General features: G+C 39.8%; 2 protein-coding genes across 2 annotated transcripts in view; one reads left to right on the top strand and one right to left on the bottom strand.

Annotated features, from left to right (window-relative positions):
- The window catches only part of LOC145406681 (DBH-like monooxygenase protein 1), a 588166-nt gene that overhangs the window by 380499 nt on the left and 192095 nt on the right, over positions 1-15572 (bottom strand). The window lies entirely within an intron of this gene.
- LOC145406679 (DBH-like monooxygenase protein 1) overlaps positions 1-15572 on the top strand; it is a 105845-nt gene that overhangs the window by 73964 nt on the left and 16309 nt on the right. Inside the window, exon 9 of the mRNA XM_080277776.1 lies at positions 13435-13610. Within this exon, the coding sequence (XP_080133902.1) occupies positions 13435-13610 (176 nt within the window). The remainder of the gene's footprint in view (positions 1-13434; positions 13611-15572) is intronic.

Genomic DNA, 15572 nt, shown 5'->3' with positions numbered 1-15572 from the left:
TATAATAAGTGATATTGTAATAAGAGAATCTGCGGCACTTGTGGAATTCTGCGGCACTTATGTAATTCTGTGATGCGCCAGTGACGCAATATAGTAATAAGTGCATTGTAAATATAATGTACATTGCCCATATTATATGTAAAATAATATTAGAAGTTAGAAAGAATGAAAAGATCGCAGGAAACGTCAGTGAGCGGGTGCCGCCGCAGTGAAGTGACGCAGCCGCAGTGAAGAGCGGGCAGCCGCAGGGAAGTGCCTTTTACCTACCTCAGTGAACACAGAGTGGGTGTTTATCGTATGTACAGTGTTCATATATGTTTATATTACTATTATGAGAGAGTGGTTGGCATTTGGTACTGGTGTGTGGGGCGTAAAATAGTTATTTCACACCCCTCACTTCTAACGGCTCTCCCCGTCCTGTGAAAGTCAACGAAGTCATGAAACCTACATCAATGGAAAGCTGAAGGTTTGTACTTTCTAATGGTACCTTATTTTTTTCTCTAGCTTTATTCTGTGCAGAGTTATTAAGGTTTAAAGGTTTGTTTACATTTGGCTGAAACCCCCGCGGGAGAGGACAGTCAGACCAAAACAATACCCGCGGTTAAGGGGTTAATGTGTTAGAGGTTAGGCCGCAGCTAGAACGCTTGAATCCTTGGGATGCACTTCAGCGCTCTCACTTTTAGGGATTTTGTCCCTAGATTGGAACTTTTCAGTACATTTAGTGACAAATTTAGGGATTTTGTATTTTTAGGGAATTTTTGGTGATTTTTGGTCATATTTAGTGATTATTTGGGGATTTTTGTTTATTATGTGTTATAATTGACATAGAATGCCCTCAGTAATGGGTGAAAAGGGTAAATAGCTTGTAAATATTGCCAAAATAGTATTTTCTTTGTGGTCAGCTGTTTGTGAACATTACTCTATTTTGGAAGTTTTAATTGGTCAGACGTATTACAGTTTCAACCAATCACGAGCTAGCATTTCAAGTTTGTTTATAGGCCGCCATGTTGCAAGCTTTTTCACACACGCTAAGTACTGAAAAATTATTTGAGTTTTTAGCCCTAACATTAAATGTTACTTCTTAGCAGACCCCCATACATATAAATAAGGGTTGTATATGAAGTTTATGACAACAGAATGTCATGACATAACGTGGAAAACGTGTAATACGGTGAGTGATGTAACTTTTTGTTGGCGAATGCTAAGAGCCCTCATCGCTTTCACGTAGCCTATTTTGATGATTTTGGGCCATATTCAGAAATCACTAGGGATACATTGAGTACACTGAGTTATTGAAAGCGTACATATATAATATTTGAGTGGTGATCAACTTGATCAAGGTAAAGACGGAAGGAGAAAGACATACATTTGATATATGGAATAGTTTACTTATGCTGAAAACACATTTGTTTCTTTCTACATATCTATACCTGACACCTATTCTTGAGAGGTCCTTGTGAAAAAGGATGGCTACAACAAAGCAACTCAGCAGTTACAAAGTTCACATCCTCCTAAGGCTCTTTAGCATTTACACCCACTCTATTAACCTAGCACATTTTATTTCGTATGGAATATATCATGTTACTCAGGTATCTAGGCCTAGATTTATACAGCCTCCTCCCTCAAAATAAGGAAATGTGGAATAATGGAAAACCATTATTTATGTTCTAAGTACTGTATATTGATGATGTGTAAATGAAAGATATTTCTTTAACACCTTTGCTATAGGCCTATACATTATTTATATGGATTACATATATTTTTATACATATATAGAATATCATACTATATACAATATATTGCTGAAAATTAGTGCCAGGAGCATATTACATGTTACAGTATTATTTTTGTTAAACTGATGCTTTAATTTGGATTAAATCAACCAGTTCCTGGGTTGTACCTGATTTATCTGAGAAACTGTGATTCTTTTAGTCATATGGAGTGAAAGTAAACCAGCCTTTTTCAACTTGTTCTCCATAACTGATCCCCTTCCTTCAATCATTCCTCTCTCTCTCTCTCTCTCTCTCTCTCTCTCTCTCTCTCTCTCTCTCTCGCTTTCTTTCTTTGTATCTTTATTCCCTCTCCCTTATCTTTCCCATTCAGTTAGCCATAATTTCCTCTCATTTACATTCCTGCCTTGTGTGAAGCAATTGGTCTTCTCCAGCTTCCTTATTTCTTCTGTTCTTACACTATGATGATAATAGTCTGTATACTTCTCGCCTTCATTCCCCCCTTTCTTCTCTTCATTAATTTATATCTATGCAGCCTATTTATTAGTGTTTTCTTCCTTCATATCTCCTTCAGCTATTTATATCTATGTCTTTCTTTTTACTCTGTTCCCTTACTCTTTTTCTTCTCTTACTCCTATCTTCCTACTTTTTTTTATCCATCTTTCTTCTTCACCTCTCCATTCATTCTTTACTTCTGCTGCCTTTATTTTAACTCATGCTTTTCTTCATTTTTATCTTTCAGCCGTCTAGTCAGAAATAGGATATAATTTCATTTTAGTAGGCCTATTCTGCAAGTTCCTAGACCCAGAGGTTTCACTTTGGTAAAACAATACTGAGTGAGGGCTTTTTGAATTTATTTTTATCAATTTGCAGACTGTCTCCTGTAACCAAAGCAGAGCTATAATTTATACTCTTCATTGGTTCATTGATTAAATTTACGTAACTGATGCTTGATACTGAAAAAAATATACCTCATGTGTATTAAAAAAATTGTTTTATTTCATAAAATAGTATTTTTCTATGTGTAAGTACATTTATATTGGCATTTTATATTTGGGGACTTTTTGTCCAATCTGGGGATTTTTTGCACCAAACCTAGGGATTTTCATATCAACTGTTGTGAGAGCCCTGGATGCAAGCCACGGCCCTCCTTAATTCTCGTCTGCAACGATGAGGAGAGGAACAGCGATCTCATTATTCAGTACAAAGGGGATGAGGGAAAACATCACCATTTCAACTCACGAATGTATATGATGATTCAATACACGAGGGAGAAGGTGGGGAGGGGGAGAGTTTGAGCACTAACCTGTGAACGATATGGAGAGGAACAGCGATCTGGCGGTTGGCGTTCGTTCGTTTAAAGATTCCCTGCACTTGTAGTGCAGGCCGGCGCGGTGTAGCGTTATGATCTGTCCCCCTGTCCGCCCCCTACGGCGCATGCGCGGGGTTTGCCGGAGGCCGCCACAAATATGCCATTTGTCTTCTGATCTATGTAGGGGTAACATGATCGGAGCCTCTCGCCCTTTGTTTACAAACGGCTAATGGTCATTCCGGCTTCTCATATCATTCGTCTCAAAGCTTTCTCGGGTAGTTTCCGCCCTTAAATTAAATTAGGTTAGGCGGCAAGCAGTAATAATTCGAATTTCTAAGGTATGAATGAGTTAGGTTGGATAAACATAGTTATAATTAATCATCTGGGGACGAGTTATCTAATATTTTAGGCATGAGGATTGGCTTAGCTTTGTATCTTTACAGGAATGAGTCAAGCTCGTACTGTCCCGTGTATTAAACCATTTTTATCATACATATCCTTGAAATTATAAATAGTTTTGGCACACACTACTTCATTCGGTTGTGCATTCCACTGATCAATTGTCCTATTAGGAAAACTGAATTTCCTTACATCTTTATCACCTCTCTTTTTATGCTGTATTTTGCAATATCCTCTTGCTGATGCTTCACACATATGATACATATTCATTTATATCTATTTTCTGTTCCCCTGATATGCATTTATATAGCATAATCATGTCTCCTCCTCTCCTGCAGCGTTGGTAAATTCAGTCTCTCCAGTCTTTCTCAGTAACTTAAATCCCTTAAGCTTGGTACCCATCTTGTAGTGGCCCGTTTTACTTTTTCAGTCTTATCTGTGTTTTTTGAGGTGAGGATTCCAGACTACTGTGATGCATACTGCAGAGTTGGTCTGATGAATATCTTCCTCAGCATATCTTCATTTATATATGTGAATGCTGTTCTCATATTAGCGAGCAATGTATACATGTTTCATATCTTCTTGCTGATGTGATCATCAAGAGATAGTCTGTTACTGATAATTACTCCTAGGTCCTTCTCCTTTTCTGATATGTGTAGGGTTGATCTTCCTAACTTATAATACCAATCTGGTCTTTTCTCACTTTTACCAAATTTTATTACATGACACTTATCCACATTAAATTCCATTTGCCATTTATTGCTCCATTCATGAAGCTTGTTCAATTCCTCTTGCAGCTCTTTGCAAGAATCTATGTTAGTAATTTCCTTTTGAATATTTGCATCATCTGCAAACATATTTAGATAGCTTCCTCTCTGCGTTATATATTCACTTTAATACCCACCCAACCCCTTTTAAATGCCATAGAGTCAATAAGTGGCTTGGTGCTAGCTTTTCCTTTTCCTTTTTTTTCCAATTATCCAATCCAATCCCTTTAGTTATGAGAAATCTTACATCTCCCTTTAGTTTTGAGAAATCTCACATAAGAGTGTTAGGCTAGTCCAGTATAGTTCAAGTTCAGTCAATGTGAAATAAAAATTAGCCTCTAAATTTCATTTATGGAAAAGTACTTTTAGCTCCAAACACTATGAAAACAGTATGCACTCCAGTAGGGTATGCTCAGTGAAGTTTCCTGTTCACACTGTTACAGCACTGCTACTGATTCAATGGATAATGATAAAGTAAAAACCCTTATCAGTTACGTTACTGAGATCACTTCAGATACTACTTATGGGAAATTAAAAATAAAAAAATCCTAAGTTAGGTTATTCAGCACATTGGGTACATTACTACACATCACTTATTGGCATATTTTAATACCAATCGTTTATTTAAATCTGCACACATGTGCAGTAACATAAACCCTGTCGTGTCCAGTAGCACAGGATATATTTATATACTGTACTATCAGTGGAAATGCATTGAACACAGTAATAAAAAAAGAAAAAAAAAAAGCAAAAGTTAGCACCAAGCCAATGAAAATATGGCACTGAGGTGGAAGGGGGTTGGGTGGTTATTAAAGTGAAAATATAAGGCTGAGAGATAAGACACATGAAGTACAAGAGGAGGTGAATAATAAGCGCCAGTACCAAGCTAAAACAATGACTACATGGCACTATAATGGAAGAGGGTTTGGTGGGTATTAATGTGAAAATGTAAGGCAATGAGGTAAGACAGATAAAGTACAGGAGCAGAGTGGGAAGAGGGGAAGGATGGAGATTAAAGTGCCCCTTTTGCCACAAGCAGGGATACTGAGGAAGTATTCTGTCCCCCCTCCCCAGACGGGTACTATCAATGGAAACTAAGCCAGCTCCCAGTCACGGTTATCTCACGAGTCCTTTCCCCTCGGGGAGGGGGGGGGATAGAATATTTCCTCAGTATCCCTGCTTGTCGCAAAAGCCGACTAAAAATCCTTCCCCTTTTCCCCCTCTGCTTCTTGTACTTTATCTGTTCCACCTCTCTGCCATATATTTTCAATACCCACCCAAGTTAGTGCCATATAACTTAGTCATTGAATGGAATGGATTATTTAAAAAAAAAAAAAGAAAAAAAGAAAAAGGAAAGCGAGCACCAAGCCACTCAATGACTATATGGCACTACAATAGGAGTTGGGTGGATATTAAAGTGAAAATATCAGGCAGAGAGGTGGGACAGATAAAGTACAAGAAGCAGAGGGGGATAAGAGGAAGGATGAAGATTAAAGTGCCCCTTTTAGACGGTTTTTACGACAAGCAGGGATACTGAGGAGGTATTCTATCCCCCCCCTTCCCAGGGGGAAACTTAGTCATTGAGTGGCTTGGTGCTCGCTTTCCCTTTTTTTTTTTTCTTTTTTTTTAATTATTCCATTCCATTTCGTTCCATTCCATTCATGAGTCCTTTACTCATCCCTCTTAACCACCTGTGAGGTCTACAAATACCTGTACACTAGTCAAATTTAACACAATGAGAACTACTCAGCTACAGACCAGTATCACTGACCAGTGTTGTAAGATACTAGAAAAGCTGATAAGGGAAGTTTGGGTAAAACATCTAGAACATGGTATGATAAAAGAGAGGCAGTTCGGTTTTAGGAAGGGAAAATCATGTGTTACTAATCTTCTAAGCAATTATGACAAAGTTAGAGAAATATTACAGAAAAGAGAAGGATGGGTGGACAGTATCTATTTAGATTTTAAGAAAGCATTTGACAGAGTACCGCACCAAAGACTTTTATGGAAGCTGTACTGTCAAGGAGGTATCCAAGGCAATATCCGCTGTTGGATGCAGGATTTTCTAAGAAAAAGGGAAATGAGAACAATATGAAGGGGAAATTACTCATCACGGAGGGAAGTGACCAGCGGAGTTCCACAGGGCTCAGTTATGTTTTTAGTATATTATGTTTTTAGTATAAATAAATGGCATAGATAGTAATATTGGAATGGAAGCTATCTAAATATGTTTGCAGATGATGCAAAAATTCAAAAGAAAATTACTAACATAGATTCTTGCAAAGAGCTGCAACAGGAATTGAACAAGCTTCATGAATGGAGCAATAAATGGCAAATGGAATTTAATGTGGATAAGTGTCATGTAATAAAATTTGGTAAAAGTGAGAAAAGACCAGATTGGTATTATAAGTTAGGAAGATCAACCCTACACATATCAGAAAAGGAGAAGGACCTAGGAGTAATTATCAGTAACATACTATCTCTTGATGATCACATCAGTGAGAAGGTATGAAACATGTATACATTTCTTGCTAATATGAGAATAGCATTTACATATATGTGAGGCCATCACTGGCCTCAGTACTAACAAGACATATGGGCCTGATGGGGTCCCTCCTGTTGTTCTCAAGAACTGTGCTTCTGTGCTTACACCCTGCCTAGGCAAACTCTTTCGCCTTTATCTGTCAACTTGTACCTTTCCTTCTTGCTGGAAGTTTGCTCTCATTCAGCCAGTCCCAAAGAAGGGTGACCAGTCCCAACCCTCCAACTATCGTCCAATTGCTTTAACGTCCTGTATTTCAAAAGTTTTCGAGTCAATTCTCAATAGAAAAATTTTAAGGCATCTTTCCTATCACAACCTTCTTTCCGATCGTCAGTACGGGTTCCGTCAGGGACGCTCCACTGGCGATCTTCTCACCTACCTTTCAGACTCCTGGTCATCCTCCTTTCGTGACTTTGGCGAAAGCTTTGCCATTGCATTTGACATCTCAAAGGCTTTCGATCGAGTCTGGCATAAATCTTTAATTTCCAAACTGCCCTCCTACAGTTTCTATCCTTCTATCTGTGCCTTCATCGCTAGCTTCCTTTCTGGTCGTTCTATAGCCGCTGTTGTAGACGGCCATCGTTCTTCTCCTAAATCTATCAACAGTGGTGTTCCTCAGGGCTCTGTCCTATCACCAACTCTCTTCCTTTTATTCATCAATGATCTAAGCTGTACATCTAACCCTATCCACTCATACGCTGATGACTCAACCCTTCACCTTTCCATTCGGTTCCCACAACGCCCATCTCAACAGTTACTTCAACAAACAAGGGATGAGGCTATGGCACACCTAATGTCTGACTTGGCTCGTATCTCTGACTGGGGTAAAAATAATATGGTTGTTTTTAATGCATCTAAGACTCAGTTCTTACACCTATCAACCCGACAAAATCTTCCACAGGTATACCCACTAATATTTAATAATATTCATCTTAATCCTGCATCATCCTTGAACATGCTTGGGGTTTCATTTACTCGGGACTTATCTTGGAAAGATCATATTACACCTCTTGTAAAATCTGCTTCCAAGAGATTGGGTGTGCTAAGCCGACTCCGCTCTTTCTCTACCCCTGCACAATTGTTGACTCTATACAGGGGTTTTATCCGCCCCTGTGTGGAGTACAACTCTCATGCGTGGGGAGGCTCCCCACATACAGCTCTTCTCAATAGGGTGGAGTCAAAGGCTTTTCGTCTCATTAACTCCCTTCCTCTTACTGACTCCCTTCAACCTCTGTCTCTTCGCCGCACTGTTGCATCTTTATCTCTTTTCTATCGCTACTTTAATGGTCACTGCTCCTCTGAACTGTCTGCTTGCATTCCTCCACCTCTACGACCAGCGCGTAGCACCCGTCTGGCAGCAAACTCTCATCCCTTTTCTGTCCAACTCTCTAATGCAAGAGTTAACCGTTACTCCCAGTCTTTCATTTATACAACAGGTCAGCTCTGGAACTGTCTCCCTCTGTCTGTATTTCCTGCTGTCTATGATCTCCAGTCTTTCAAACGCAGTGTGTCCAGGCATCTCAAAATGATCGGATCTTGAATTTGGCTTTCTATTGTATTTTGTTTTTCTCTTGGAGGGAACTGTTTGCGGGCTCATGGCCTTTGGTTCCTTCTTCCTTGCATAAAAAAAAAAAAAAAAAGATATGCTGAGGAAGATATTCATCAGACCAACTCTGGAGTATGCATCACAGTAGTCTGGAATCCTCATCTCAAAAAACACAGATAAGATTGAAAAAGTACAACGGGCCACTACAAGATGGGTACCAAGCTTAAGGGATTTAAGTTACTGAGAAAGACTGGAAAGACTGAATTTACCAACGCTGCAGGAGAGGAGGAGACACGATTATGCTATATAAATGCATATCAGGGGAACAGAAAATAGATATAAATGAATATACTGTATATCATATGTGTGAAGCATCAGCAAGAGGACATTGCAAAATACAGCATAAAAAGAGAGGTGATAAAGATATAAGGAAATTCAGTTTCCCTAATAGGACAATTGATCAGTGGAATGCACGACCGAATGAAGTAGTGTGTGCCAAAACTATTTATAATTTCAAGGATATGTATGATAAAAATGGTTTAATACACGGGACAGTACGAGCTTGACTCATTTCTGTAAAGATACAAAGCTAAGCCAATCCTCACGCCTAAAAGATTAGATAACTCGTCCCCAGATGATTAATTATAACTATGTTTATCCAACCTAACTCATTCATTCCTTAGAAATTCGAATTTTTACTGTTTTCCGCCTAACCTAATTTAATTTAAGGGCGGAAACTACCCGAGAAAGCTTTGAGACGAATGATATGAGAAGCCGGAATCAAAGGGCGAGAGGCTCCGATCATGTTACCCCTACAGAGATCAGAGGGCATATTTGTGGCGGCGTCTGGCAAACCCCGCGCATGCGCCGTAGGGGCGGACAGGGGGACAGATCATAACGCTACACCGGGCCATACATTAGCCCGGTCAGTGGGGTACGGGCTAGTTAAAAAACAGTGAGGGAGGAGGACAGGACCTGGGGATTGCCCAGCACACACGTCCTGTCTCCTGGCTGGCTTTGTGGTGTGTGTGGCGGTTGGCGCTGCCCCCTGCCTTTTTATAAGCATCAACACAGTATTCAGGCAATCGGCTAAAACTTCAACTGATTACTTTGTAATATTTCTGTTTCTACTCGATCTCCAAAGAATATGAAAGACACGTTTGCACTCAACATACGTAGAAAAGTGGCTTCCGATGTTGAAATTTTTGTAACAGGCGTGAAGGAACTTTAATCTTAACGATGCCAAATATATTAGGAATTCAAACAGTTTTATTACCTGTGTCGGTTTATATGCCTACGTGACTGTAAACACGACTCAATAACATGAATTTCGCACTTCACAAATGACTATCTTCAACAATCTTACTTCAAACACTCTCAATTCACCACTACTTAGTTCTAAAGGGGAATACTATTAACTTCGGCAGGTAAATCTCTAGATCAGAATATAAAAGAAGACATTCGCGATTTTTAATCTCTACTAAACTTCCGCAGTTATACATCTTTGTTGGAAAACGGCTGGTTCATTATGTATAAACATTAATCATATTAACATCAATACTTGACTTAGTACTATCAATGTCAGAATCATGTTCACATTATGAATATCAACTAAGACCAGACTTAAATACTGAACTTAACGGCTAAATGAACTTTACAGACTATTTATAACTTTACCTAGGCTTTAGATTACACTTAAATATTAGCTTTTACTAACTTACACTAATACTTAAAATTATGGCACTACATTTCGTTCCTATTCTTTCCTCATATCTCAACGACAGAAAAATAAGAGTAAAAGTAGATGATGTATATTCCAATTTCCACTCAATTAATGCCAGCGTGCCACAGGGGTCAGTTATGGTGCCAAGCCTGTTTCTTGTTCATATTAATGATCTCTTATTTGTCACCCACAATTCTATCCATTCATATGCAGATGACTCAACACTTCACAGTTCATTCACACTCAAATATCCATTTACAAAGTCTAATATCTTTAATGCCCAACTCAGTACAGCCATCTCCATAAAGCAAAACTTATCTACGATCAATGAATGGGGACAAAACAACGTTATCTCATTTAATGCTAGTAAAACCAAATTAATACAATTTACTAATAGACAGATATTGCCAAATTCGTATATTACCTTCAATGCTGCTAAAATTCCCTCTCCAAAAGTAATGAAATTCTCTGGGTCTCGCTTAACAATGCCCTCAGCTGGACCTCTCATGTCAGACCACTTGCTAAAACCGCCTCAGAGAAACTTGGATTATTGAACAGAGTCCGTAACTTCTTCACTGACGAGCAGTTAGCAATAATTTATAAGACTCATGTGCGCTCTCAGCTTGAATATTGCTCACTCTTGTGGAATGGATGTGGAGATGTTGCATTAAAACAACTAAACAAAATTCAGAACAAAGCTTTTGGCATTATTAATAACCCTGCTATTACAAATAAACTATATAAACTACCTCCACTACAACTAAGAAGGAATGCTGCCTCCCTTGCATTATTTTACAGATATTTTTATGGCAAATGCTCAGGCGAAGTTGCATCCATTGTGCCACCTCTCCATGCCTTCCCTCGTGCTACACGGGCATCTGGTGCCGCTCATGACTGGAATGTCACACAGCTGTACTGCAGAACTTCTGCCTATCAGAATTCTTTTATTCCCCGAACTGCATCTCTCTGGAACTCGCTTCCTCAGAGTTGTTTCCCCCCAAACTTCAACCTACAGCTGTCCAAGTCCAACTGTTCCAGATATATATATTTTATGAATGGAGGACGCCAGTAATCTGGTGTATGGATTATTCTTTTGTTCATTTGTTTTTCCTTCTTCAGTTCTGTTATTTAAAAAATAATAATAATAATTCCAAGTTCTTTTTCGTTCCTTACCACCGTCAGTGAGGTACTAAATATCCAGTACTCTTATGTTTTGGTTACCGAAGTACATTACTTCCATTTAACTACATTTAATTTCATCTGCCTTTTTTCACTCCAATTTAATGAGTAGATTGAGAAGACTCAGTCAAAGGTCAAGATCACATGGCAAGGTCCACGTCAGCAATTCTGATCTAACTGAGGACAGATTTGGTGGAAGTGTTGAGGATGAACCAACGATGAAGATATTTTATTTAAAACAAAAAGTCACAGAGCAATATCAAATGCCCGACCCAATAACGCAGTTTTCATTCTATATGATCCAGATTTTGTCGAAAGATAGAGTTAACAAAGGCCGTGGTGAACTCCAACAATTTTTATTCAATTTGGACCTCATTTGTGCAAGAGTTAAAAGTCAGGCATAAATGGTGTAATTCAATTTGAGAACAATCAGTCAAAGGTCAAAGTCCCAGGGCAAAGTTAAATGACAGTCCTGTAGACTAACTGAGGGGGTGGGTGTTTCACTCCCTGTATGCTCCTTCATGTTCTAGTTTATTCTTTCCATTCTGGATGGTTTAAAACTTCTAAATCATGTCTAGTAGTGCAGGATGTTTCTGAAGGCTGTTTAAACTCTTCATTTCATAGCCATCCCAGGTTTAATGAAACTGTCAAGTAGTAGCAAGAATACAATTTAAAAGAAATGAGGGGGTTAATTTAAGTTACTTTGCCGTCTGCATTCATATGATCATGTAATTATCCAAGTAGACAAAACAGACCGGACTTATTGTCTTGAGATGCCAGAGTACATGCTTGCTAAGCTTCACGCCAGTCAGTCCAGAAATAGTCATGAGATCCCAGCATCAGCCGTTGGTGAGAAGAACAAGAACATCAACACCAAAAAGAAGAGTAAAAAAAAAAAAAAAAAATCTCCCCTTTGGTATGTATAACTACTGGAAAACATTGAAGCTTTGCAGAGTTTCAGTTTTATCTCCCCATTATGATGACGTACTAATACTTTTACCGAGTCTGCCACTTGATGGCTTTATCCCTTCTGTACTGGGCTCAGTACCTGGTACGTTCCTGGCTATTCACTGGTTGTTCTGGGTTCAGTAACCTGTTCATTCTGACTGTTCATAGTACATTTTGAAGTCTGGCAGTTCAAATTTGTGCACTGAGACTTGCCATTGTATTCCTCTCTCATCACAGTTGAAGTGGCTGACAACTCTACCACGCAACAGTTAAACAAAGGCAGTTGTTAAGAGAAGATGAATATGTCTAATGGCTTCACTCACTTCACTAACAGCGTCATCAAAGTTTAGACAACAGTGATATAGAGAAGCAGCATCACAAAATAAGAGTTGTTGTGCTTAATGGTGGTGAGAGTGACAAGGGAAGTAGACATCTTCCAAATAAAGACGAAAAAGTAGTAATAAAATGACAGTGGTAGAATGCATAGGAAGTTTTGCTTTAACTCTGCCTAAAATTACCATCTTTCCATCTTGAATGCTGAGCTATAACAAGAGATCAAGACAAGAATATGGTGCTAGTTGCAGAAAGTGCCCCGGAAAGGATATTGAACTGCCGGAGGACGAAAAGCTCCAACAGGTTAAGGTTAATGTACTGTAGTTTTGTTACCTTCAGGCAAAGAGTATAGTGTTGTCTTACTCTGAGAACAAACCACTTCCATGTACTGCTCAGAATATTTTGACAAAACAACGACAATATACTAATAACATTTCTGTGGACTAATTTTTTGACAGATATTTGTTGTTGTATGGCAGTGAAACACAGCGATAGCAAACTGAGATGAGGATAGTGAAATGGATGAGTATTGCCTCTTTGAGGCACAGGTTACACAGTGCAGCAATGAAGGAACAGTTTGGCATAAAGTGTATTAAAGATGCCATGCAAACAAGACAACGGAGGTTTTATGGATATGTAGAGAGAAAGGAAGAGGTTTGGTGGGTGATGAGCATTGTGGATATGAATGGTGAAGGAAAAATGCCAAGGGGAAGACCTAAGAAGACATGGTGTGAGGTCTTACATAAAAATCTCTGGGTTACGGGGCTAACTGGAGGTGCAGCAAAGGACTGAGTTTGGAGAGCATCCATCCATTGACCAAGGCTTCATGTGCTAGTATGACCAACGTCTTTAAATATGTACTGTAAATGTATTGTTACATGTTGTCGTTAATGTTCTTTCAGATTTTCTTTCAGTGTTATCAGCAGTTAAAAGCAATAACTGTTTGTGCCATCAGGCAAGAAGAGGCTGGTAACCTCGCCTTGGGTCACTCCCTGCTATTCTCATTGACGGTGCCACCTCGCACCCCCTTCTGGCGTACGGTGGGTCACTGTGCCTCTGACTGCACCACACTAGCCATCCCAAGCCAGGGTGTCAACGTATCCAGCGTCTTCCTCCACGGGCACTACCTCGGTCAGTTTTTACTTCACTCAGCTACAATATTCACTGCCTCCATGACTGTGCTTTAACATACAGTGGCTAATATTTCATGCTATACATTGGTGGGAAGAATTTACCTGCTGTTCTTTAAGCCACCGATTTTTCATGCTAAGGTTCTGTTATCTGTCTGAACTTTTTCACTTCACACCCATTACCTACCTTTGAAATAATCAAATTATTCCGTTAATTTCATTATACCTTTTTATTTTTACTTTCTGGATGAAATTACTGGCTAACTGGAATGCTGGCACTAGTATTCATAAGCGAGGTTGTCTTAGCTAATCACAGAAATATGATAAGTTTATGCAACAAAATGTGTGACTTCCATGTGTTGGAGAATCAGTCCAGTGTCACTGATATCGAGTATCTATCGGTTCATAATATCAAAATAAGTAAAGCAGATTGAGACACTAATCTCCTATACTTGTAGATCTCGTTCAAACTTATACAGGGCAGGACAGAGGCTCAGAATCACCACACTTGGACGAAATAGGAACCAGGTGCTGTAAATAAGTTCATACGAGTATATGGATCATCTCGGGATATCATCATTCTCTCCTCCAATATTTCAAATCATCAATAACCCCCAAGCGCCAGGTGGAAGTAACATCTGATGCAAAATTGCTGGATCAGGGGCACCTGGGGACGGCTATAACTGGAAGTGTTTTTCACGCCACAGTTTGAAGTGACCACCGCTTGATCTCGTCACAAAAGGGTGGGGATCATCTCCCAGCACAGGTGGCAAGCATACATCAGTCGTCTCTGTAGCTCTGCTGGGTGTAGGACGATGTTTTTCTTAAGTCTCTCATCCAGTTCCATCCCTGCCTTATGTACAGGTGGCAAGCATACCTCAGTCGTCTCTATAGCTCTGCTGGGTGTAGGACGATGTTTTTCTTAAGTCTCTCATCCAGTTCCATCCCTGCCTTATGTACAGGTGGCAAGCATACCTCAGTCGTCTCTGTAGCTCTGCTGGGTGTAGGACGATGTTTTTCTTAAGTCTCTCATCCAGTTCCATCCCTGCCTTATGTGGACCCTTGCCTCATCTACCCCCGCCAAGCCTCTTTTCAGGGATACTAGGAAAGGGCAAAGTGACAATACCATAGGAAGTGTCTTGGATGCAACTGTGTCTAGTTTATCTAGTAATGGAGAAGTTATTATGTTCAGAGCAAGGCGAAATTCGGTGCCACGTGCACATGCATGAATACAGCCTGCCTTGTGGCCTAAAAATGTGTATTCTTCATGTCCTTACTCATCAACGTGACCACCTACAGACCTGGGGATGGGTTTATTCACAAGAAGAAGAGTTGGTGTGTAATGTGGTTATTAACCTTTCCTTAACTGCAATACTTTCCGAGATATTAAGGTTTGAAAAAAAGCAACTTCGGGAAAATTGCCCGTACTGAAGGGGTGATGGCAGTATAAACAGCCTGGCGCAGAGAGACTGAGAGAAATTACTTAAAATCCGATCTATCTATCTATCTTTTGCCAGACGCCTTAATCCCCTAAGGGGTGGCCACAAAGAAATCACCTCTATGTCGCCTGTCCCCCACCATTTCACTGCCATGCTCCCAGCTCACACACCCCCTCTCTCATATACCTCTCCACTCTATCCCTTCATCTCATCCTTGGCCTTCCCCTCCCTCCCCCCTCCAACTCACTTACATACACTCTCCTCGTCAGTTTCTTGCTTTTCATCCTCTCCACATGGCCAAAGCACCTCAGTGTGTTTCTCCTAAAGCTTCCTGTCACACCCACACGCACACCACAATGTTATTTCACTTCCTCATTTGTCAGTCTCTCTCTCCATGTGACTCCACATGCTCCTCTCAAATAACTCATTTCCACTGCCCTCACTCTTGACTTGTGTCCCTCCAATAAGGTCCAAGCCTCACTTTCATACATCAGAGTTGGTATCACAATACTGTCATGCAGTAA

The sequence above is a fragment of the Coenobita brevimanus genome, chromosome 71 (assembly GCF_032717465.1).
Source record: "Coenobita brevimanus isolate Jiangsu-jjx chromosome 71, ASM3271746v2, whole genome shotgun sequence".
In the NCBI taxonomy this organism is placed as follows: domain Eukaryota; kingdom Metazoa; phylum Arthropoda; class Malacostraca; order Decapoda; family Coenobitidae; genus Coenobita; species Coenobita brevimanus.
The sequence above is the reverse complement of the archived record's forward strand: the minus strand, read 5'-3'. Positions and strand labels throughout refer to the sequence as shown.